Here is a 21,662-nt window from a genome sequence, read left to right as displayed (position 1 = left end):
ACAAAAATTTTCTTATTTTTTTCCCATCTCTATTAAGTATTTCGTGGTTAATGTACTGATGCTAAGTTTCTACATAACCAATAGTGTATAGACATTAATACTAGAAAGTAATACTATATTTCTTTCTTTCTTTTTTTTTGTTTGCAGTTTTGTTTAGTATTTTGATTTCTGAATCCCCTGTTAGGCTAATAGACATATTATCTGTTATATCTAAATGCATACTAAATTTAGATACCAATCCAGCTTTACTCGATTAATTTTTTTATACCGCTTAACATTTTCTTTTTGTCTAAAATTTAAAATATTTTCTTTGCGCTTAGGTCAGGATCGCATTTTTATTTGTGAAGTTAAGTGATTGATTTTTACTTCTGACAAAAATGTATAACTAACGGCCAAATCTGTCTTCCTTCCCATGCTTTCTTTTAGCTGCTTGTTGAATCTTCTTCGTTGTCGTATTTTTTACGCGTGTTTTTAATGTTTTCTAAAAAAAAAAGCGATGTATCAATGTATTTTCCCTTTGTTCTGCGTAAATCATCTGTTTTGTTTTTTAGTTGCTATTTAATGAAACAATAACTTTTACCACTCCTTTTGACGGAAATTGCCCTGGAAACACGATTCTTCTAATGAGGTTGTATTCTTCAGTCAAAAGTACTAGTTTTAGTCACTGAAATTGATAGAATAAGCAAATAAATAAATAAATAACATGGAGCGAGGAAAAACTGTCATCTTCTCAACGCTTAATTTTTAATTAATTTTTTTAAATGTTCGATTTTGAAAATAAGGCGTGGTCTTTATGACGCCACAAATGATGTACTTTGGCGCATCTGTCTACCGCGTTTCACGTTATGATAATCAAGAAGCTATTTAAATATTGCGCTCTATGCTTGCTATCAACAATATCGTTGCCAGTACACGTGAGCAATGATGTGAATTAAATATTTCACTCTGTGAATGGCATCAGTGAATGGCATTTGATCAATTGTGAAGTCATCGGCAGAAGTGTAAGCAATGAAAGCGCACTGAACAAATTTTTCTTTTTTTTTTAATATTAAACTTAGTCAAATTGTTTAAAGAATGGTCAGAACCTATGTTTTTAAGCATGCTCTTTCAGAAAAAAAAAAAAAGAAAAAACTTTTACAATTTCAGAAACGACCCCATTGTACGTAAATATCATTTATTCAGCACTTTATCATTTGATTCACCAACGATTTGAGTGTGAATTCAGCACATTTAAAAATGTTTTGCATCACCTATTGGTGTCTTGTATTGCTCCAGCATAGTCAAATGTTAATTTCACCTCTTCTAGAAACATGCGAAGTACATTTTTGTACTAAGCACCATCAAGTATATTTGGAGAGTTTCTTTTTTTAATAAAAGAATAGTTATCTCTATTTGTTGCATTTAACTCCAGTATAAACTGATTTTTCTCATAAAAACCGAGTGTTTTAATTGTTTAAACACATGAACAATGAATGTTCTATTCTGTCTCTTTCCTCGAATAATCTTCTTTTTTTTCAAATTCATGTGCTAGAAACAGAAAGTAGAACACATTTTCTGATTTTGTTTACACATTTAATTTTCATTCGTCATAACCAACTACATTTTGTCAATCATAAGATTTTGTTTTATATGTACTCACTCATGAACTTTTATTTTTTGAATGTTGAAGGGGTCTTATTTTTCTTGTGTTAAATTTATCAGCATATTATTATTATTAATTTTTTTTACAGAATTTAAACCTGTAATTTGTATGGAAATAGATACATAAATGAAACTTAAAAATTGAATCCTTCTTTAATAAATTATTTTTTCTTAAAAGTTAAGTGAGATTGAAAGTGTTTCTAAACTTAAAATGCGCATATTTTAACTAGTTCTAAATCAAATGTAAAATTGAATCACGCAGTGTATAATTTTTGCAAGCAACAAAAAAAGGTCCAAAGAATAACAAATTAATAAATAAATTATTTTGGTGCTTTTAACTAATCCCTAAGCGTAGGATTATAGCAATTTTTAATCCGTGAAATTGAATATCTTTTTAGACGTACGTTCCTATTGTACCCAAATAATTTATCACCGGGTGTTATAGAAGGTTTTCTTTTTTTTTTATCACTTTTGTTTACTACTGACTTTTTTTAAAACATCTGTACACTTTTTAGTAGAACTTTGAGGGAAATTAAAACGGCACATTAGAAATAGTTTGAAGTTTTTTATACCAATGAGTGCTTCTCTTTTATTAAACTTCTAATCTTTTCTTTCTGAGTAACATTTCTTCATCGATAGTTTGCAACATCTACAGCATGAAATTCAATATCGAACCCTGAACGAAAATCTGTGATAACAAAAATAAAAAGAAAAACTAACCTGCAGCTGAATTATCACAAGATTTCAGCAAAGCATTCAAAAATACGAATGAAAGCCAGTAAGAAAACGACATCACGAATTTTTCCTTCAAAAGTAAACTCAGAGACAAGCTGTTCACACTCAGAAAACTTCAGTGCACGCAGAAAAAAAAGCAGCTGGCCTGTAGCTTTGGTTTAACATTTTTTAGTCATTCAAAAATCTGTTTAAACATTTGTGATCGGTTACGTCACTTTTCAGCAATTGTCGTTTTACAAGAATGTTTCTAGATGTTTACATCCTAGGTTGTTTTTTAAACTGTTCGAAGGGGCTAATTTTTCTTTTGCAGTTATGTGAAATCAGTTTTGATAGTGATAATCGTTTTTGTTTACGTAGTTGTGACATTTTTTTTTTCAATGTAGCTAGGACTTCTAAAATACGCAATATTTTTCTGAACAAAACAGGAGTTTTCAGTAAAGTGTTCTGAATGCATAAAATTATGAATGTTTCTTTACTAGATGAAATAACAGTTAAATAGATTCTTAGTAAGTGTAATTTCTTTCTCAGTTATCGCTGATAAATCGATTTTCGTCCGCATTTATATAGTTTAGGTTGTTTTTTTTTGGGGAGTGAATCTAGTTTCTCAGAAGTCCTGAATTTCTTTAATGCAGTTTTAAGGTGCCTCCATGCTATGAATTATTACTATGATATAAATTATATAAACTTTCTGAGTACCATATATATATATATATATATATATATATATATATATATATATATATATATATATATATATATATATATATATACTAGAGGACCCGACAGACGTTGTTCTGTTCAAACTTTGTAAATTAAAAGTCAAAAAATTTCAATTAACTTTCAAGTGATTGAACCGTTTTGTTGAAAAAAAATAAGTAAAAAGAAAATGTTTTAAGCTGCTTGGTGTCAGAAAGCGTATATTTATTACAACTTGATTTATCTAATGCCCACTGAGCAGTTGTTTATTAACTATTTTTTCTCCCGTACTTGATGTTTTGGTCGTTCAGCAGCCATACTCAAAGAATAAAAAGCGTCCTCAGATATTAAGTGTAAAAAATTAACTACCCATCTAGAACAGACGGGAAATCCCGCTGCAACATTCCACACATGAAAAAGAATAAAACAATCAAAGGATATCGTTTAAAAAAATGATGAAGGTAAAAACAGTTCTCTGAATTAGCGAAGCAATATGTAAAATAAACATTCTTCCATTAAAATGACTAAACACTCTTTAAAAACGAAAAACAATTCTTTGCAATTTGAAAAATTTCGCCAAACAAACAAAAAATACAATAAATTACATTAACAGTAGCTTTAAAATGTACACAAATGATCACGCAACTCTATTGTTTATAGCCAAAGTCGCCAAGTCACCACGTTACTGTGATCCAACCGATCAGTGAGCGAAGTCAACTTCGACCAATTAGCGACGCTATCTTTTGAACGAAAACTTTTAAAACTTCATATACTGCCTAATTTGCTATTTGCACCAAAGATAAAGATCTTCCACTGCACTGATCTTTTGTGTACAGAACTACCCTGTTGTAATTTATCTGGACGAAAATGAAATTTGTTTCGTCTTGAAATTCCATCATCTTTTCCTTTAATGATTTACTGATTGGTTAGATAATCCTTAAAGTATTCTTGACATTGGTGCCAAAACTCAGATGGATTTCAGCCGAGAAACAAATGTTGTTAGGTACGGTTTTTTCTGATCATTTGGTTACGAAGACCTAAAGCACTGATCCGGTCACATGGTTTAACTACGACGACAGAACACATGTTTTGGTGAATCTTCCAGTACTTTACTTTAAAATATATTTCGGGACCTAAAATCGTTGCTTTTAAGAAATGAAGGCTTCACCCTCACTACGTTTTATTTGTTCTCAATTGACATATCACGGTAGGAAATTTCATTACAAAAAGCAGAGCTGGCTTTCTTGTTGTCCTTTGGCAACGGGTTAAATATTTATTTCAGTTCTCGTTCAACAATAGGTTAATATAAATATTAATCACTTGGGAGATATAACCACCCAATCTTTAAATGAATTAATTAACGAAAACGTTTCCGATTCGATCCATCGCGCTTCGAAGCCATGCTTGCCACAACTTGATTACACACAAAAAATTTGATCAAAATCGGTCCAGCCGTTTAAAAGCCTTGGTGACAAACGTCGCACAGAAGATTTTTATATATTAAGATTATTTCTCAGAGTTTTTTTTTTTTTTTTTGTTTTTCCGTTTTTATGAGAACGTCATAACTTCTTCAATACTGTATCGAACTTCATAAGTTAGGCTTCATTTTTAAAGATTTTTTTCGGCAAAAAAATAAAAATAAAATAAAGAGACAATTCACATTTTGATTGTTTTGTCAGCAAAACCAAGTTATTCTGTTTTTTTTTTTTTTTTAAATTTAAACATTACTTTAATGCAAAGCATCTCAACATGTAGAGTCATTGGTTCGGTTAAACCGTCGTACCAGGTCGTGAGTTTGAATCCCCACGAGCATAAAAATATCGTTTAAATGACTTTTTTTCAGTAGAATTCCGATCCAAATTTCCATGAATATGTAATATTAACCCATTGGGGGAAAAGTTCTAAACTACAGTAAATTGTGTTGTGTTGTTGCATTGAAACCAGAAAAAAAACTTTATTTTAACAAGGTATATAAATTGTAGTATTATATGTATATTATTTCTTAAAGGTGTTTTTTGTAGGTACGTTATACCTAGCTTAATATTTCAGCAAACTTCAAAAGTAAGATGTCACTTCAAAGATGTTTTCAACCGCTATTTGCGTAAAATAAACAAAACACATTTTTGCTGTTCAAAAAATTACTTTTAAATCTGGGTTTTTGAGTTCCTTCTATATGGAGCGCGAATTCTTCGCACGGGTCGGCTAGAATATAAGGAAATCCTCATTTTTTTTTTATTGCCGCTTTACGCTACTTTTGACCGCATTTGTATAGTTTAGGATTTTCAAGTCAATCTAGTTTCTCAAAAGTTTTGAATATCTTTAATACAAGTTGTTTCAAACTGCAATGGTTTCTCCGGGCTAATAATTAAATCTATGCTATGAAATAAACTTTCTGAAAATATAAAATATATTTCTAATCGCTTTTTGTTGTAATCGCTTTTTGCAAATTTTAACTGAATTAATATAGCTTTGTATGTTTTCAGCCTACCTAATTTCTTAAAATTTCTGAGGATGTTTAATACATTTTGAAAGTTTATCCATGATATTAGTTAATGTCATAATATGAATAAAATACTTTCTCTGTACATTTATTGAAATTTTAATCCTTCTTACTTATTGCAGCTATATGCGAATTTGACGATATTTATATACATAGTTTAGGAATCTAGTTTTTCAGAAGTTCTCAATTTGTTTATTGCAGTTTGAGGGCTCCTTTCTCCATGAACTTACACAATGATATAAATTAAATACACTTTCTGAGTATATACATAATGCAATGGGGTTGTTTTCTTCAGTCAAAAGTAGTACTTTTAGTCACTGAAATTGATAGAATAAGCAAAAAAAAAAAAAACATGGACCCAGAAATTTTTTTCATTTTCCCAACAGTTATTTTTAATTATTTTTTTAAAATGCCCGATTTTTCAAACAAGGCGTGGTCTAGATGACGTCACAAATGATGCTTTTTGGCGCATATTTGTACCGCGTCTTCACGTTATGATAATAAAGAAGCGAATTAAAACTGCGCTCTACGCTTGCTATCAACCATATCGTTGCCAATACACGTGAGTAAAGATGCGAATTAAATATTTTGTACTGTGAATGGCAACACAGAATGGCATTTCATCATTTCTGATGTCATCGGCAAGAAATGTAAACAATAAAAGATCACCGATTTAAGTATTTTTTTAAAAAATATTAAACTTAAACAAACTATTTTAAAAATGGTTAGATCCTATGTTTTTAAGCATGTTCTTTCAGAAAAAAAATACTTTTAAAACATTGGAAACGACCCCATTGTAATCGTTCTTAGTTACCGCAGCTGCATACGAATTTTGAATGTATTTATAGAGTTTAGTATGCTTTGAGCCAATCTAATTTCTCAAAATTTCTGAATTCGTTCAGACCAGTTTGAACAGTGTCCCTCGTGATACGAATAGACGCAGTTCAATAAATTCTTTGTTTATGTATGTGTAATGTAGTTTTATTCGATCTTAATTGCCTCTTTTTCAACAATATTGTGTGCACTCATATTGTTGAAAATATTTAGTGCCGAGATAGTTTCCCAAAATCTTTTCTTGTTTGGCTCTGTATAGTTTTTAATGGCTCTTGCGCTATTAAAATCAATAGAACAAACCAACCAAAATCTTTGTGCTTCGAAATGCAAAATTAAAACATTAACTAATGCAGTTCAACAAACTTTCTGAATGGTGTAATGCAGTATAAATCGCGTACTTAGTCATCGAACTACGTACTTTCTAAATGCATTTATTTAGTTTAGAGTACTATGAGTCAATACATTTTCTGAAAAATTCTGAATTGATTTAATAGTTTTCAATGTTTCGTCATTGTGTGAATTCCTGCTGTTATTGAACAAACGTTCTGAGCATGTATAATTCAGTTTTATTCGTGTTCATAGTGATCGCGTTTTCGCATTCGATTATGCATTTTTTTGAGTCAATATAGTTTCTGAAATTTCTGTGTTTGGCTGACGTTGTTTTGAATGCTTTTTCGGAATCTGAATCAGCAAGAGTACAAAATGTTTGGATGTATTTTGAAAAACTTTGAGAGATTCGATCAAGTTCTCTTTTTTTATTCCATTTTTTTAAATTAATTCCACATTGTTATTATTATTATTATTTTAATAATACGTTTTATGGACTTATTTCTTACATAGCACGAAACCTTATATGCAGTTTAATTTGGTAGTCCGAAATATAGAGTAAAATTTTTTTGTTAATATTAAATTAATATTTGAAATTCTGACAGCATTTTTACAAATGGACTCGTAGTTTAGCATCAATGATTTATGATGTTGTTGCCGCATTATAATCCAATGAGTGAACAAATAGGGAGCAAACATTTAGTGAAAAAAAGTGCTGAGCCAAGCTATCTCTATGTCCGAAAACGCGAGCGCTTGTGGTTTAGAGCTTGGCTTCTACTTAAAAAAAAAGATTTCTCCCTCCCTCCTCCCCCTTATATCGTGTGGGAAAGAATAATTGAGATTGGTTGTAAAAAAGAAAAGTGCTTACTAATATAATGCTTAGAAAATAAATTTAAAAAAAAACCTTTCAATGTTATATCTCAGATAATATTAGATTATAAATACAGTGAAAACCCGTTACTACGAATACCTATGCAACGAAATATCTGTTTCAACGAAATTAACTTCCAGTCCCTGCTTAATTTCCCTTCAACGGTTTCAATATCAGTGCGTAATTATTTTACAAATATTAAAATGTTTTATGCAAAACAATACCCCCCTGATATGGTATTGACAATTTTTAAACCAGCGCTAGTTGCTGGATCAAGGTCTTTTTAAATATTCCTACATGCAATGTTGTTGTTGATTGTAAATTAACTTGGAAAATAATGAAAAATGCTTTATTTTGTTAGGCAACTGTAACAGCATACTATTTTTGGAATGTATGATTTCTTTAAAATACCAAGAAAAAAAGAGATAACAGTAGTTCACCACCTTTCGACTCCTCGAACTACAATGGCCTTCCTAGGGCAAAAATATTATTTTCTACACTTCAAGCCCTCCAGTTAAATTTCTAAATAAAAATTAAAAACTAATACAATAATTAGCTGAAACAAATTTTTAAAAAAGAACAAAATATTTAAAAAGCTAATTTCTCTAAGTCTGTACTATAGGGGAAAGTGTTGTACCTTGGGCCAATTTTCATATTTTAATTTTAAAAGTCAATTATTTGAATCAAATTTAAAATCTAAAAGTCACATTAAAATACCCCAAAATACTTCTATGCAATATATTTTTCTTTAAATTCAGACAGTTTGAAAATGAAATATTGCCAGCCATTTAAAGTAAAAGTCCCAAGCTGTTCCAAGGTACAACATCCCATTGTACCTTGGGACACATCATGTTAAACTATGGGATAGTCTTCATGATTCAGGAAACAGTCATGTACTTGAATCATATTTGATCCAGAAAAAAAACTTCAGGACAAAAAGGAACTTCACTACTCAGTTCAATAGGCGCCACAGGCTGCTCTATGATACTGGTAGACAACACATTTGATAGCAATATAAGGATTGAACAAGAACGAAGAATTCATTTAAAAGAAGGAAAAAATGAAAAAATGAAAAATAGATGAGGCCCCAGGGTATTTTGGGATTTTTTCATTTTTTCATTTTCATTTTTTGCTATCGGTTTCGAAACGCGATGGATCGAATCAGAAACGTTTTTGTTAATTAATTAATTAATTAAAACATTGGATGGTTCTGTCTCCCAAATGATTAATATTTATTTTAACCTATTGTTGAGCGAGAACTGAAATAAATATTTAACCCGTTGCCAAAGGACGATGAGAAAGCCAGCTCTGCGTTTTATAATGAAGTTTCCTACTGTGATATGTCAATTGAGAATAGACAAAACTTAGAGAGAGTGAAGCCTTCATTTCTTGAAAGCAACGGTTTTAGGGTTCGTGATATATTTCAAACTATATAAGGTACTGAAAGGTTCATGCAAAACGTGTGTTCTGTCGTAGTTGAACCATGTGACCGGATCGGAGCTTTAGGTTTTCCCAACCAAATGATCAGAAAGTACCGTATCTAGCAACATTTTTTTCTCGGCTCAAATCCATCTGAGTTTTAGCACCAATGTCAAAAATACTGTAAGGAATATCTAACTTACTAACATTATTAAAGAAAAAGATGCTGGAATTTAAAATGAAATAAATTTTATTTTCCTCGAGATAAATTACAACACAGTAGTTCTGTAGACAAAAAATCAGTACAGTGGAAGATCTTTATATTTGGTGGAAAGAACAAATTAGGCAATATATGAAGTTTAAAAAATGTTCGTTCAAAAGATCGGACCGCTAATCGGTCGGAGTTGGCTTCGCTCAGTGATCGGCTGGATTACAGTAACGTGGTGGCTTGGCAACTTTGGCTATAAACAATAGATTTGCGTGATCATTTGTTTACATTTTAAAGCTGCTATTTATGTAATTTATTGTATTTTTTCTTTATTTGGCGAAATATTTCAAATTGCAAAGAATTGTTTCTCGTTTTTAAAGAGTTTTTATTCATTTTAGTTGAATTATGTGTTTATTTTACATCGGGGGAGGGGGGGAGGGATGAGTGAATTTCGCTTATTCAGAGAACTGTATCTACCTTTATCATTTTTTCAAACGATATCCTTTCGATTGTTTTATTCTTTTTCATATGGGGATGTTGCAGCGGGATTTCCCGTTTGTTCTAGATGGGTAGTTAGATTTTTACACTTAATATCTGAGGACGCTTTTTATCCTTTGAGTATGGCAGAAGGAACAAACCATCAAGTACGGGATAAAAAATATTTATTAAAACAACTGCTCAGTGGTCATTAGATAAATCAAGTTGTAATAAATATACGCTTTCTGACACCATAGCTGCTTAAAACATTTTTATTTTACTTATTTGTTTCAACAAAACGGTTCAAACACTTGATTGTTTATTGAAATTTTTTAACTTTTCAATTTACAAAGTTTGAACAGAACAACGTCTGTCGGGTCCTCTAGTATATATATATTTCTTAATAGTGAATTAAATCATTAATAATTAATTATAAATTATGAATAAAGAATTATGAACTATTATCTAGCATTAAATGTGTTTAAAAGACTTCATAAGATTAGAACATTGCTCCATGTTCCTAAACATATCTTGACTATTAAGAACCATGCATATGTTGAACCTTGGAACGTGTCCTAAGGTACAGAATGTTTGGCTGTCCCAAAGTACAATCACCACGTGGTTTAAGAAAAACCAAAATGGTGGTCAATCTAGATGCACTATCATTATTTTCTCATAAGCAAAATATTTAAAGTACTTCTCTTTTACAACAAAATAAAATTCAGTTGATTAAATTTGCACATACAAAGGCAGAAAATGAAATAAAAACGAAGAAAATATTTACTTTTGAGTCATGAAATTTTCTTTCTCTCACAAAATCGTCAATTTTACTCATTTGATGCTGATTTTTACTATGGCACCTTTTGGTGGGGAAGGACTATTAGAAATTACAAAAACATGGCTGTTAAAAATAGATTCTGAGAAATTAGCAGTGTCCCAAGGTACAACCCTCTCCCCTACTACATTTTTATGAATGTGTTTGTATCGTAAATTAAAAGAATTAATTAGAAGGAAAAACAATAGTTGCAAATGAGGCAGCAATAAAAATCAAAGAAGGAAAACAGAGTAATTGTAATACGAAAAAAATGTGAGGAGAAATGATAGATTGTGCACATTCCAGCTATATTTAAATATGGATGTGAGGCACTGAGAAAAAAGATGATGTAAATGAACATTTTCAAATTTTGAGTAAACTTATTTAAAATTCAAAATCTTGGCAGGCTTTTATTGAAACGTGTTTCTAAATCACGCTGTATAGCAGATCTACCAGGGTTACTAGTGCCATCTCTGGTCCAAAACAAATGAAAGTTCCTCTTAGCATTTGTGTTAATTACCTGCAAATTTGAATTTTGGTACTTAAACACCTCTACTCCTAGGTGCTTCAAATTTGACTGAAAATAATGTCAGTCTATAAGTCACTCATGTTAATAATTCATTAAAAATCATTTTTCTCCATTGATTGTATTAGCTTTTATTTTCTAGAAAAACTACTTTATTTTACTTAAAAGGAAAGAGTATATAAGAATGTCATTAAAGTTCGGGGAAAAGTAGCTTAAACAAATCATTTTTGATGTTCTGTTTTTGTATTAATAATTCCAAAGGTATCAAAACGAACATTCATTTCATCAAAGCCGACTGGGTACTTTTCCGTTATAGGTACGTTGGCTTGGTGACTTGTTTAATTTCGACCTTTGCGGAAAGTGAAAAATTACGTTTACATTGTCGACATGTTTGCTACTATTTTTCTAATTTTGCATTTTAATGGGATTTTAGTGTTTAGTTATGACTCTGTATATTTACTTAACTGATTATTTTGCATGCTAACGAGCCTTTTCGGCGAATTTGGCGAATTAATTTAATGGAACGTTTCATATGACTTATTAACTTTTTTCTCTGGAAGTTTTATTCTTGTTCATTTCTCGTTTTGTCCAAATTATGCCATCGCCAAAAACGTAGTTTCTGTATGCAACTTTGACCAAACATGGCGACAATTAATGACATGAAAAATAAGCGCCAAGATTAAAGATGTGCTGTGACGTACTTATAACAAAAGAGTACCCCAACATGAAATCTATTGAGCGTAGAAATTTCATCTCAGAAAATATGCTTCAATGTATTTTTAATTGACAAAATATGCATTTAAATATGATGGATCTTTAACGAAACCTTTTTTCCCCCCAATGTGCCATCTCACATCACCCTCATTTTCTGCTTTACATGAGTTCCTGATCACCAAGATTAAAAATGTGCCGTGATGTACCTGAACAGTGCCCCAACATGAAATCTATTGAGCGCAAAGTTTCATCTCAGAAAATATGCTTCAATGTATTTTTAATTGACAAAATATGCATTTAAATATGATGGATCTTTAACGAAACCTTTTTTCCCCCCAATGTGCCATCTCACATCACCCTCATTTTCTGCTTTACATGAGTTCCTGATCGCCAATATTAAAAATGTGCCGTGATGTACACTGAACCGTGTCCCAACATGAAATCTATTGAGCGCAGAAATTTAATCTCAAAAAGTATGCTTCAATAATGTATCTTTGATTGACAAAATATGCATTTAAATATGATGAATCTTTAACGAAACCCTTTTTTTTCTCTCTCTCTTTCTTTCTCAATTTGTCATCTTACATCACCCTCACTTTTTGCTTTTCATGAGTTCTTGAGTGCACGGCACGGGAGTTTTTTTTACCTGTCAGTCGGCAAAGAGAGAGAGCGCTTCTTCCACTAAACGGTTTTTGGATCCGTGGTAAAAGAGGAATGTCGCTCGTGACCAGCTCGTTCCTCCGCTACACCTACCACGCTTAAAAGCAAACATACGTGGTGCCGAGGGTTATTAAATACTGATTTAATTACGCGGTCTCGTCGCTGGAAAGCGGCCAGCGAAGGAAAAAAGCGCGACACGCAAACGGCCCAGGGTTTGCCACGGTTGACGAGACTATTTAACGGCGAAAACTCCCCTCTCCGAAATGGGCCAGAATTATTGCTGTAATTGGAAGAAAAGGATTGCTCTTCGACAATTACAAAATTAAGGATAGTGTAATTGGGTGGGAATTTTCGAGCGCGCACATTCTGAGCGAATGAAGTGCCGCGAAAACGGAATCGGGTTTTCGTGACTCGTCCTCTCTCGTCCGTCAGGTGCCGGCTTTTTCTACTCTGATTTGCATGCTGACACGTACGTGTGTTTAGACATGAATGCGATAAGCTGAGCGGTAGAGATGTAATAATGTGTTACGGATTTTGAAATAGTTGGATTTGGGCTGAGAAAGAATTAGTTTATCTGTTCCAGTAAGGGGATTAAAGATAAAGCTCTAGACTAGGAATTCTGAATAGTAATCACTGGTTAGAGTCACAAGACATGGTAGTCACTTCTGTCTTTTGGCAGCCATTTAAAAAAAATACATGCATTCAGTGCAAAAAAAAAATAAATAAATAAAATAAAATAAATAAATAAATAAATAAATAAATAACTTTCAGTGACTTTGTTCCGAATAACGTTGTCAAGATAGAGTTGACTGATGCGCTGAACATCTTAAGATTTTAAGCGTGTTATCGTTACACGATAAAGCATTTGAATTTACACAAATAAAGAAACATGGTTCCCATTTTTGGCGACTAAGGCTTGGTTTTTTGGTAGCCGTTTTCAATGAAATGGGATCCTTTAGCGATTGGCGACAACTAATCTAGGACATCAATTTTAACGATCTCACCAATTGGAATATTATTGAAAAAAATCTGAATGAGTAGCTAGCAAAAAGGCATTGTAAAACATGTTTTTGACTCATTTTTTTTTTCTTTCGTCTCCCCGTTTTCGAGATATAAGATCGTAAAGTCTGCCGAAATTTTTGAAATGTCGCTTAATTTAGCGAGTTTCGGTGAGCAATTGCTTTGTAGATGAGCAATGAGATGTCTTTAGTCAGATGTACGAGTGGTACTTTTCATTTCTTGCCTTGTTTAAGTTTGAAAAATTTTCTAAAAATTTCGGCAGACCTCAAGACCTTATTTGTTGATAAAAGTCAGACTATAACAAATAATTTATGCGTCAAAAAAAAAAAAAAAAAAAAAATGTTTTACTATGCTTTATTGATTGCTACCTATTTAATTATTATTATTTTTTTTTCATTACTACACTGTTCGCTTGGATCCGTTGTATGTGCAATAAAACCTCCGATTATCCGAAACTATTTTAATCGGAATTCTATAACCGTTGTCAATTTCTCCCCCCCCCCTTTTTTGGTAAGTGAACAATAACGATTCAAGGTCGTCAGAGGCAGTCTCGCTTCAAAAAGAAAAAAAAAACATTTACTTTATTATTTTAAAAAGCAGTTTTCAAAGTTAAAAACGGAGGTTAGTATAAAATAGCTGGATTAAAGTAAACCATTGAAAAACGTGTTAGACCTTTTGAAAAATAATCATTTTAAAAAGTAAAATATTATTTCCAAGTCATTGCTGCTTCTAATCTATTTGCTGAAGTCACATAGCTATAATCTTATTTCTCTGCTTCGGTGCAGTCAAGGTGAGCCCACAGATTACAGCTGAGACATTGTATCCAAATTTCTCCTCATTGATATTCGAACAATTTCCTGTTACAGAAGATAGCGACTTTATTTTCCGGTTCTTCAGTTTTTTGCATAAAATCCGTTATAGATGCATCCTTAATACCCAACACGCCATCTTGGAAAATGAACCTTTAAACTGGCGGACAAAACATTGCCAGTTAAAACTCTACCCATTGAAGGCAAACAGCAGTTCTTTTAATATACATTATGCTTAACACCACTCTTCAACTCTATTGTGTATTAGTAGCTTAAAATATTTGAAAACTTACTTGCAAAAATTCTTGAAAATCGCAAAGTACACTTTGTTCTTTGGCCAGTTATAAAACAACAACAAGCATCTGATTCTCAATGCATTCCGTCATTTTTATAGAAACGTTCTTTTCTAATGCGGTTTCATACCATTGTTTCCCTCATTCTCTTACGATTTTATTTATTTCTCAAACAGCATTCAGAGAGCACCTTATTTAATATTTAAAGAAATTTATTTTGAAAATAATGCAAAGTATACTTTTATTTGATTTACAAAGGCAAATCTGTTCGCAAGTTATGTAAACAAAACTATTTTAATTTTATTTAATTTTATAAATTTCATTTAAAAAGTCACTACACATAAAAAGTTGAACTCCAGCTATATGAAAATTTTAAATAATAGGCTCCAATTACAAGAGCGTATTATATCCATACCATCTAGATCTATTTTCGAATCGAGTGATCACATACTTGTACACTGAAGGAGTATACAAGGACAGAGGCACTTGAATACGAAGTACATCTCTCACTCATTATGTCAGATATCCTTAAACAGAGAATACTTTACTCATTGGCTTTTGTATTACTTCTATGTTAAAGTTCTTTTCATATTTTATTTCTTAGTAATTTCTAATTGTTTCTTTACTTTTATCGTTTCAGGTTTTAAAATGCACTTCCTTGTTGAAAGGACAATGGAGGATGCGAACCTGTACTCATAGAATTGAAGACTTTCAAAACCCCTCAAACAAAATGCAACAAGGCTGTTGTGACATGTACGGACTGAGCGTCGAAAAGTCTATTGTCATGAGAATGAGCTCCGACTTGATGGAGCCCATAGAGCTTATCCATCACCAAAGCGATAGAGTCTCTCCGCCGCTTGAAAGTGCTCATAACAACTGCTCGGGTGACGAAGATGGCAACAGCAGCAGCGAACACAACCAAAATCGGAGTCCCCCCATCAGCAGCAGCTGCGAGAACAGCACGATGGAAGAGCCGGGATTTAACAAGACGGCCAAGAAAAGACGCAAGCAGAGCAATCCTATCCGTTATCAAAACGTAACCACGCCTGTAATGCCGATGCTTGAGAGTGAGGTCGTCGCTGACGAAGAACCTGAGCAGGAGGAGGATCAAGTGCTTGATCTGCAAATGAGTAAACTGGAAGCTAAGTTTGAAGGACTGCAGTGTCACCACTGTAGCGGTTCCTTTGAGAATGAAGACCTCCTTAGAGTGCACGTCGAAGAAGAACATGTCCAGAAAGTACTGGAAAGGCAGCTCCAGCAGCAATCCTACAACAAATCTACCTCAAACACTAGAGAAGGAAGCAGCGATCCAGCCAAAGAAAATTCATCAAAACTTCCTAACAGTGACATGAATTTGCAGCAGCAAATTATACCAGTTGATCAAAGCAGAAGTAGTCCGATGGATGGCGTCATACCAGAAAGTAGGGAATACAAAAATCCACATTTTCCCTTTCCACCGATTCCACCTTTCATTCCATTTTCAAGAAGTGATGACTCAAAATCCGGAAACATCCCAGTACCACTCTCTATGTTCCCGAATCCAATGACACCTTTTCTTTTTCCAGTCATTCCTCAAGGACAAACCCCGCCCGTTTCCAATGGTAATTCACATTCCAGTCAAGGGGTCCGAATTTTCAACCTGGAAGCATACTGTGAACTTTGCAACAAAGAATTTTGCAACAAATATTTCTTAAAAACCCATAAAGCAAATAAGCATGGCATTTACTCTGTAGAATCAATAGTAAGCTCCCCATATGGTGGGCCTTTTCTCTCACCCAGCATGAACAGTCCGATTCCTCTTCCTCACTTATTGCAAACTCCTACATCCGAATCACTTCCTTCACGAACGGGTCTTGTAAATATAGAATCATACTGTGAAATCTGTCAAAAAGAATTTTGCAACAAATATTTCCTTAAAAAACATAGACAAAAGATTCATGGAATAATCGAACCTGGACAGAATATCTCCCCGAGCACTACTCCTTCCCAAGACACAAAAAGCAATTCACCCGTGATGACAACGTCAGCTCTTTCTTTAACTTCAGCCCCCAGTTTTTCTGAAAAGAGTCAGGAAGAAAACAAGGATTCAATGGCTGCAAAACTGGAATTTCCTTCTTTATTTAACATTCAGAATCATAAAACGAGTACTCCTACAATATCCACTGCTGTGACTATTCCTATTTCAACCTCTACTTCATGTCCACCAGTTAGTTCTGGTGCAATGCAGCCGAGTCTTCAATCCCCAGGACATCAAGGGTCTTCGAATGAAAACTCTGTGTCTCATGTTTTCACACCAGAGAAGCTGAGAGAAATGGGAGTGATCAATGCTGATGCATTTTGTGAGTTATGTTGCAAAGAGTTTTGCAACAAGTATTTTCTTCGAACCCACAAATTGAATAAGCATGGAATCAATATGCCAGATATTTCTCCCGGTAAACCTCCAGGGCCCGGACAACTATCTAGTCACAGTCAGGGAAGTCTATCAAATGAAAAAGGAGAAGTGAATTTTGATGAAAACCGTTTCGCTGATGATTTATTACAGGAATCTCACTCCAGTCTCACTTTTGAAGGACTTAGTGGTGAGTTGTCTTGTGACTTCTGTAATAGACCATTTTCTAGTCTTTATCTGCTAAAAATGCACAAGTTTTACTCTCACAACATTCCTTACATCAAAGAAGAAAGCAAATCTAAGCCGAACTCCCCAACTTCAGAAAATATTAACCAGGAAAATAAAGAAAATGAATTTATAAAGCCTCATTTACCTCTTCCTTTACCTTCATTACTTCCAGAAAATACGCCTACCGCATTACAAGAAGATGCAGCTAGTCAAGACCTGCAAAAACTTCAAAGCATGATACGTGAATTGAATGCTTCAGCTGGTAATGAAAGTAACAAGATTATATGCAATTTGTGTAGGCTCGAATTCGACAACAAATACTTCTTGAGAGCTCATATGATGAACGAACACGGTGTTCTTCCAAATGAGGATGGTCATGTTCCTGGACATAATCATACAGATTTTACTCTACAGTCAAAACTCTCAGATTGCTCATCAGATTATCAAAGGTTAAACTATACAAACGCGTCTTCAACTGTTGATTCTGAGGCATATTGTGAAATTTGTCAAAAAGAATTTTGCAGCAAATACTTCCTGAAAACACACAAGCAAAATATACATGGACTTCCAGTGGATATGAGTTCTACTCCTAAGAAATCCCTTTCGGATGAGGTATGTCAGATAAAAACGATAGTTAACAATACAATATCGACAGCTCTTGTACCACTTTCCTCTAACGGACCCTTAACTCCCAATTCTAATACTATTACAGCTTCCAACATTTCAACATGTCAGCCTCCAATTCTTTCTCCATTCTCCTCTATTAGTTCACACATTCCTGTTATAACGTCAAATAATTCAGTGGTAGCACTTCAAAGTCAAGTTTCTAGTCCTTCTACTCCTTTACTTGCATCACAGCCTTCTACAACAGCTATACCGAACTCACCTGGAAGCACTGCTCTTACATCTATTGCTTCGCTTTCTCAAAGTCTTACTCCTACCTCAAATGCTGTTCATTCTACGAGTGTTAACCAGTTACCAAGCAATCTATCTATTCCCAAGATTTCCCCTTTGCCAAATATTAGCCACAGTCTTTCTTTGCCTATTACAACCAACAACACATCTTCATCTCTTAATAGCATTGCTCAGATTGCTTCTGCTCACCAAGCACATTTGCCAAGTCTCCATCATAGCAACGTAATATCTTCGCTAGGAGATAAGCCACGGAACTTAACTGGACGAAATTACTGCAACATTTGCAATAAAGAGTTATGCAACAAGTACTTCATGAAAACGCACATGCTTAAAATGCATGGAATCAATCTTGACAGCCAGCCCCATGAAGCAGCACGAATAAGTACTATAGGAGGAGTCCAATGTGATATATGCCAAAAAGAATTATGTAGTAAATATTTCTTGAAAGTTCATAAGCAGAACACTCATGGAATTTTCGAGGAAGGTTCCCAAGTAAAAGATCCCAGAGAACATTCCCCTTTCATGGAAAAAGAACAATCACCACAAGGTCTAGATCTAAGTGATCCAAGCGGCAGATACTTCAGCCATTATCCAGAAATTTGCCCCGTTTGCAACTGCCGCTTTAAAAGCATCAAGTGGCTAAAAGCCCACATGATAAGCGATCATGGCAACATACTTAAGGAAAATTTTCCTCACAATGCTCTTCCTTTAACACCGGAAAACAACAATTCCCCAGCTGATAGCAACTGCTTGTGTGTTTTGTGCGGGCAAGGATTTCCCGACAAAGTTGCCCTACATGTCCACCTGATCAAGGATCATCATTCGCCCTCCGAAGAACTGGGAGTCGTCGCCAACAACTCAGGGATAAAAACGTCAACGGCGGACAGCACCCAATCTTCCACGGCTTTGATGGTCCCGGAACAAGTGGCTCGAGTCAACGGCACGACCTCACCCGGCAATGGGCCCAGTGGCAATACCCCGCCAAGAGTATCTACACACCCGAAGCCCCATGGCGGCGGTGGCAGTCGTATCTATCACTGCTCCTTTTGCGTTTACTCCACGCGCTGGCTATCCAATCTGTACGCACACGAGAAGCGGCATACCGGAGTGAACACCGAAGGTGAGAAGAAGTTCGTCTGTCGGGTCTGCCATAGGGCGTATCGATACAACCACTCCTTACAGCGTCATTTTCTCAGCCACCGGGCCGCGGGACTCAACATCAAAGACATGTCTCAGCCCCTCATCGTGAGTTCGCAGTTGGCTCCTTCGCTCGGCAACAGGCCGTGGCATTTCCACCGCAAAGTACACGAGGTCGGCAACCTCAGTGGCAAAGCCGGAGGAGGCAACAAAATCAAACGCTACCGTTGCAGCAAGTGTAACAAGAAGTTCCGCAGCCGGGAATTGTGTCTGGCTCACATTCATGCTTCACACGGTAAGCGGGCCGGCTCGACGTCCCAGAAGGGCGTCAGGCCATTCCGGTGCCGTTTCTGTGGCTTTCTGACCAGAGCCTGGAATGTGCTTCGAATACATATCAACCGGCAGCACCACGGCGAGCTCCTCAAACAGCACCAACAGTCCTTCGACGAGAACAGCCTTCCCGAAGAAGAAGAGGAGAAGGAGGTAGAGCCTGCCACCACCTCGACCAACAACCAGGCGGATCCTGCTTCTCCAGAATCTCCTACGAGGGAAGGAATCGCCGAGGGATTTCCGGTCGGTCTGCCTCCGCCGCCCCCAAACAGCCCCCACCTGCCGATGACTTTTGCCATGCCTCAGAATCCCCCAACTGCTGGTTCCTTCATCATGCAGCCCTTTCTCCTTGCCCAGCCGGAATGCGATGGAGTCACCCGCAACGGCACCTTCGTGCCGTCTCTAGTCTACCTCCCAGTGTGCCAGAAAGTCTCTCAGCCTATGACTGTGGCTTTCACGCTGACTCCCGCATGAAGGCTTCCAAGAGGATGACGCCTATTGTAAAGAGTAATAACAATTTCTGTATGGAGGTTCGCGCCTCATCGAGGCTTAGCTTCGCTGTAATATATTTTCTGTGAGAACGAAGTTCAGGTCCCGATGAGCCCCGCGGGCCATCCAGCAAGCCGAAAATCAAAATGTAATTTGCAAAAAATATTATTAAGCATTAGTAATATTTAAGTTTATTCGTTGTTGCTTTAAAGTCTTATATAGATTTACAGAACGAAAATTGGTCAATTAAAATTTTAGTAAGTTAAAAAGAAGAAATCAAAATTGTTGAGAATTTTTTAGACTAATTGGTCTGCATTGTGTGTAAGTGTAATGTAAGTCATATCACTATAAAGTTCAACTTTGGTACTTTAGAGTGCATTTTTAATTACGAAGGCAAAAAATGCAGTTTTCAGCGAATCAGAAAACATACATTGAAAGCCTTCCTCTCAGCTTTTGGAAGAAGGTTGGAATCTGTTTTCCAAGACGTGCTCAAGAAGCGAAATCCTCTTCATGCTTAACTTGTTGAATATTCACCGGTTTCGCTGGTTCGTCTTACTGACGATGATCTTTCCTGGACTTGACGTGGAACTCTTTGTGACTGTCCTCCTTCTTTACTCAGGGTCTTTTTAAAATAATATTTAAAAAAAAATACATAAAGAGAGAACAAAATGCAGTGTTGTCACGGAGGAGCAGACAAGATCATCTCTTTAAGACTGTTCCAGTCGACGAGGAACTGCTGTTGCTGTTTCCAGTGACATCTTTGATGTGTGCCTGTCACGAGCCAAGCTGGAAGGCCGACTATTGCAATAGGAGACAAACAAGAGGTCGGGAGTCCCCACTGGTAAGGTGATTTTTGTGGAAACACAAGTGGGCCTTCTCCTCTTAAAAGAGGATAAAATAAATTTAAATTAAATTACATGTTCATTCCAAGCCTGAATTTGTCAGGTACTTTTAAAAAAAAGCTAAAGACTTTTTCGTTAAATTGTTCTGTTTTTCTTTCCGAATCAAAGTTTCGGAAACCTGTCCCAATAATCAATCAAAATCGAAGAGGGGTTTTCACAACCTTCTCAGATCCATTCAGGGAGTAAGATTGTAGACAATAATAAGTGTGTGCTTCAAGTCTATTTATTATTATCCACAAGAAAGATATTATCTTGTATTATTCCTAGCTTAGATGTCAAGATGTTTGTAGATGTGTGGTTATTTATTTGTGAGGTAATTGTATGCAGATTTTTTGACCCAACTTCAGTGGTTTAAAAAAGAAGAGGATTTTTTAGTTCATTTGGATGAGCGTTCTTAACGCTCGTTCAGTGACTGACGTGTTTCTTGCACGTGTAATACACGTTTCAGTGCAATACAATGAACTCTAGTCCATGTTTTCTTTTTTTCAGTTACGTTTAAAATTCTGTTAATTCATTTCTTTCTCTCTTTTTTAGTTATTTTTGTTACTGTATTTATAATAGTTGAGCTGTCCGTATTAGTGAGGATACTTTTACACAATATCATTTTAACTCTTATATTTATTTGTTTATTGGTGAGGTGTCAATTTTTGTCGTATGTTTTTGTTTGCAATTATGAGGCCTTGAACTATCGAATTTTCGTTGGCACGTGCACGTAACACGTCCTCTTT

The 21,662-nt window shown here is 34.8% G+C and overlaps 1 protein-coding gene across 1 annotated transcript in view; it reads left to right on the top strand.

Moving 5' to 3' along the window:
- Positions 1-20,157, top strand: part of LOC129216019 (uncharacterized) — a 236,245-nt gene extending 216,088 nt beyond the window's left edge. The window contains exon 4 of the mRNA XM_054850156.1: positions 15,185-20,157. Within this exon, the coding sequence (XP_054706131.1) occupies positions 15,224-20,017 (4,794 nt within the window). The 5' untranslated portion in view covers positions 15,185-15,223 and the 3' untranslated portion in view covers positions 20,018-20,157. The remainder of the gene's footprint in view (positions 1-15,184) is intronic.
- The last annotated feature ends 1,505 nt before the right edge of the window (positions 20,158-21,662 follow it).

The sequence above is a fragment of the Uloborus diversus genome, chromosome 2 (assembly GCF_026930045.1).
Source record: "Uloborus diversus isolate 005 chromosome 2, Udiv.v.3.1, whole genome shotgun sequence".
In the NCBI taxonomy this organism is placed as follows: Eukaryota; Metazoa; Arthropoda; class Arachnida; order Araneae; family Uloboridae; genus Uloborus; species Uloborus diversus.
This window is presented reverse-complemented; position numbering and strand designations above follow the sequence as displayed.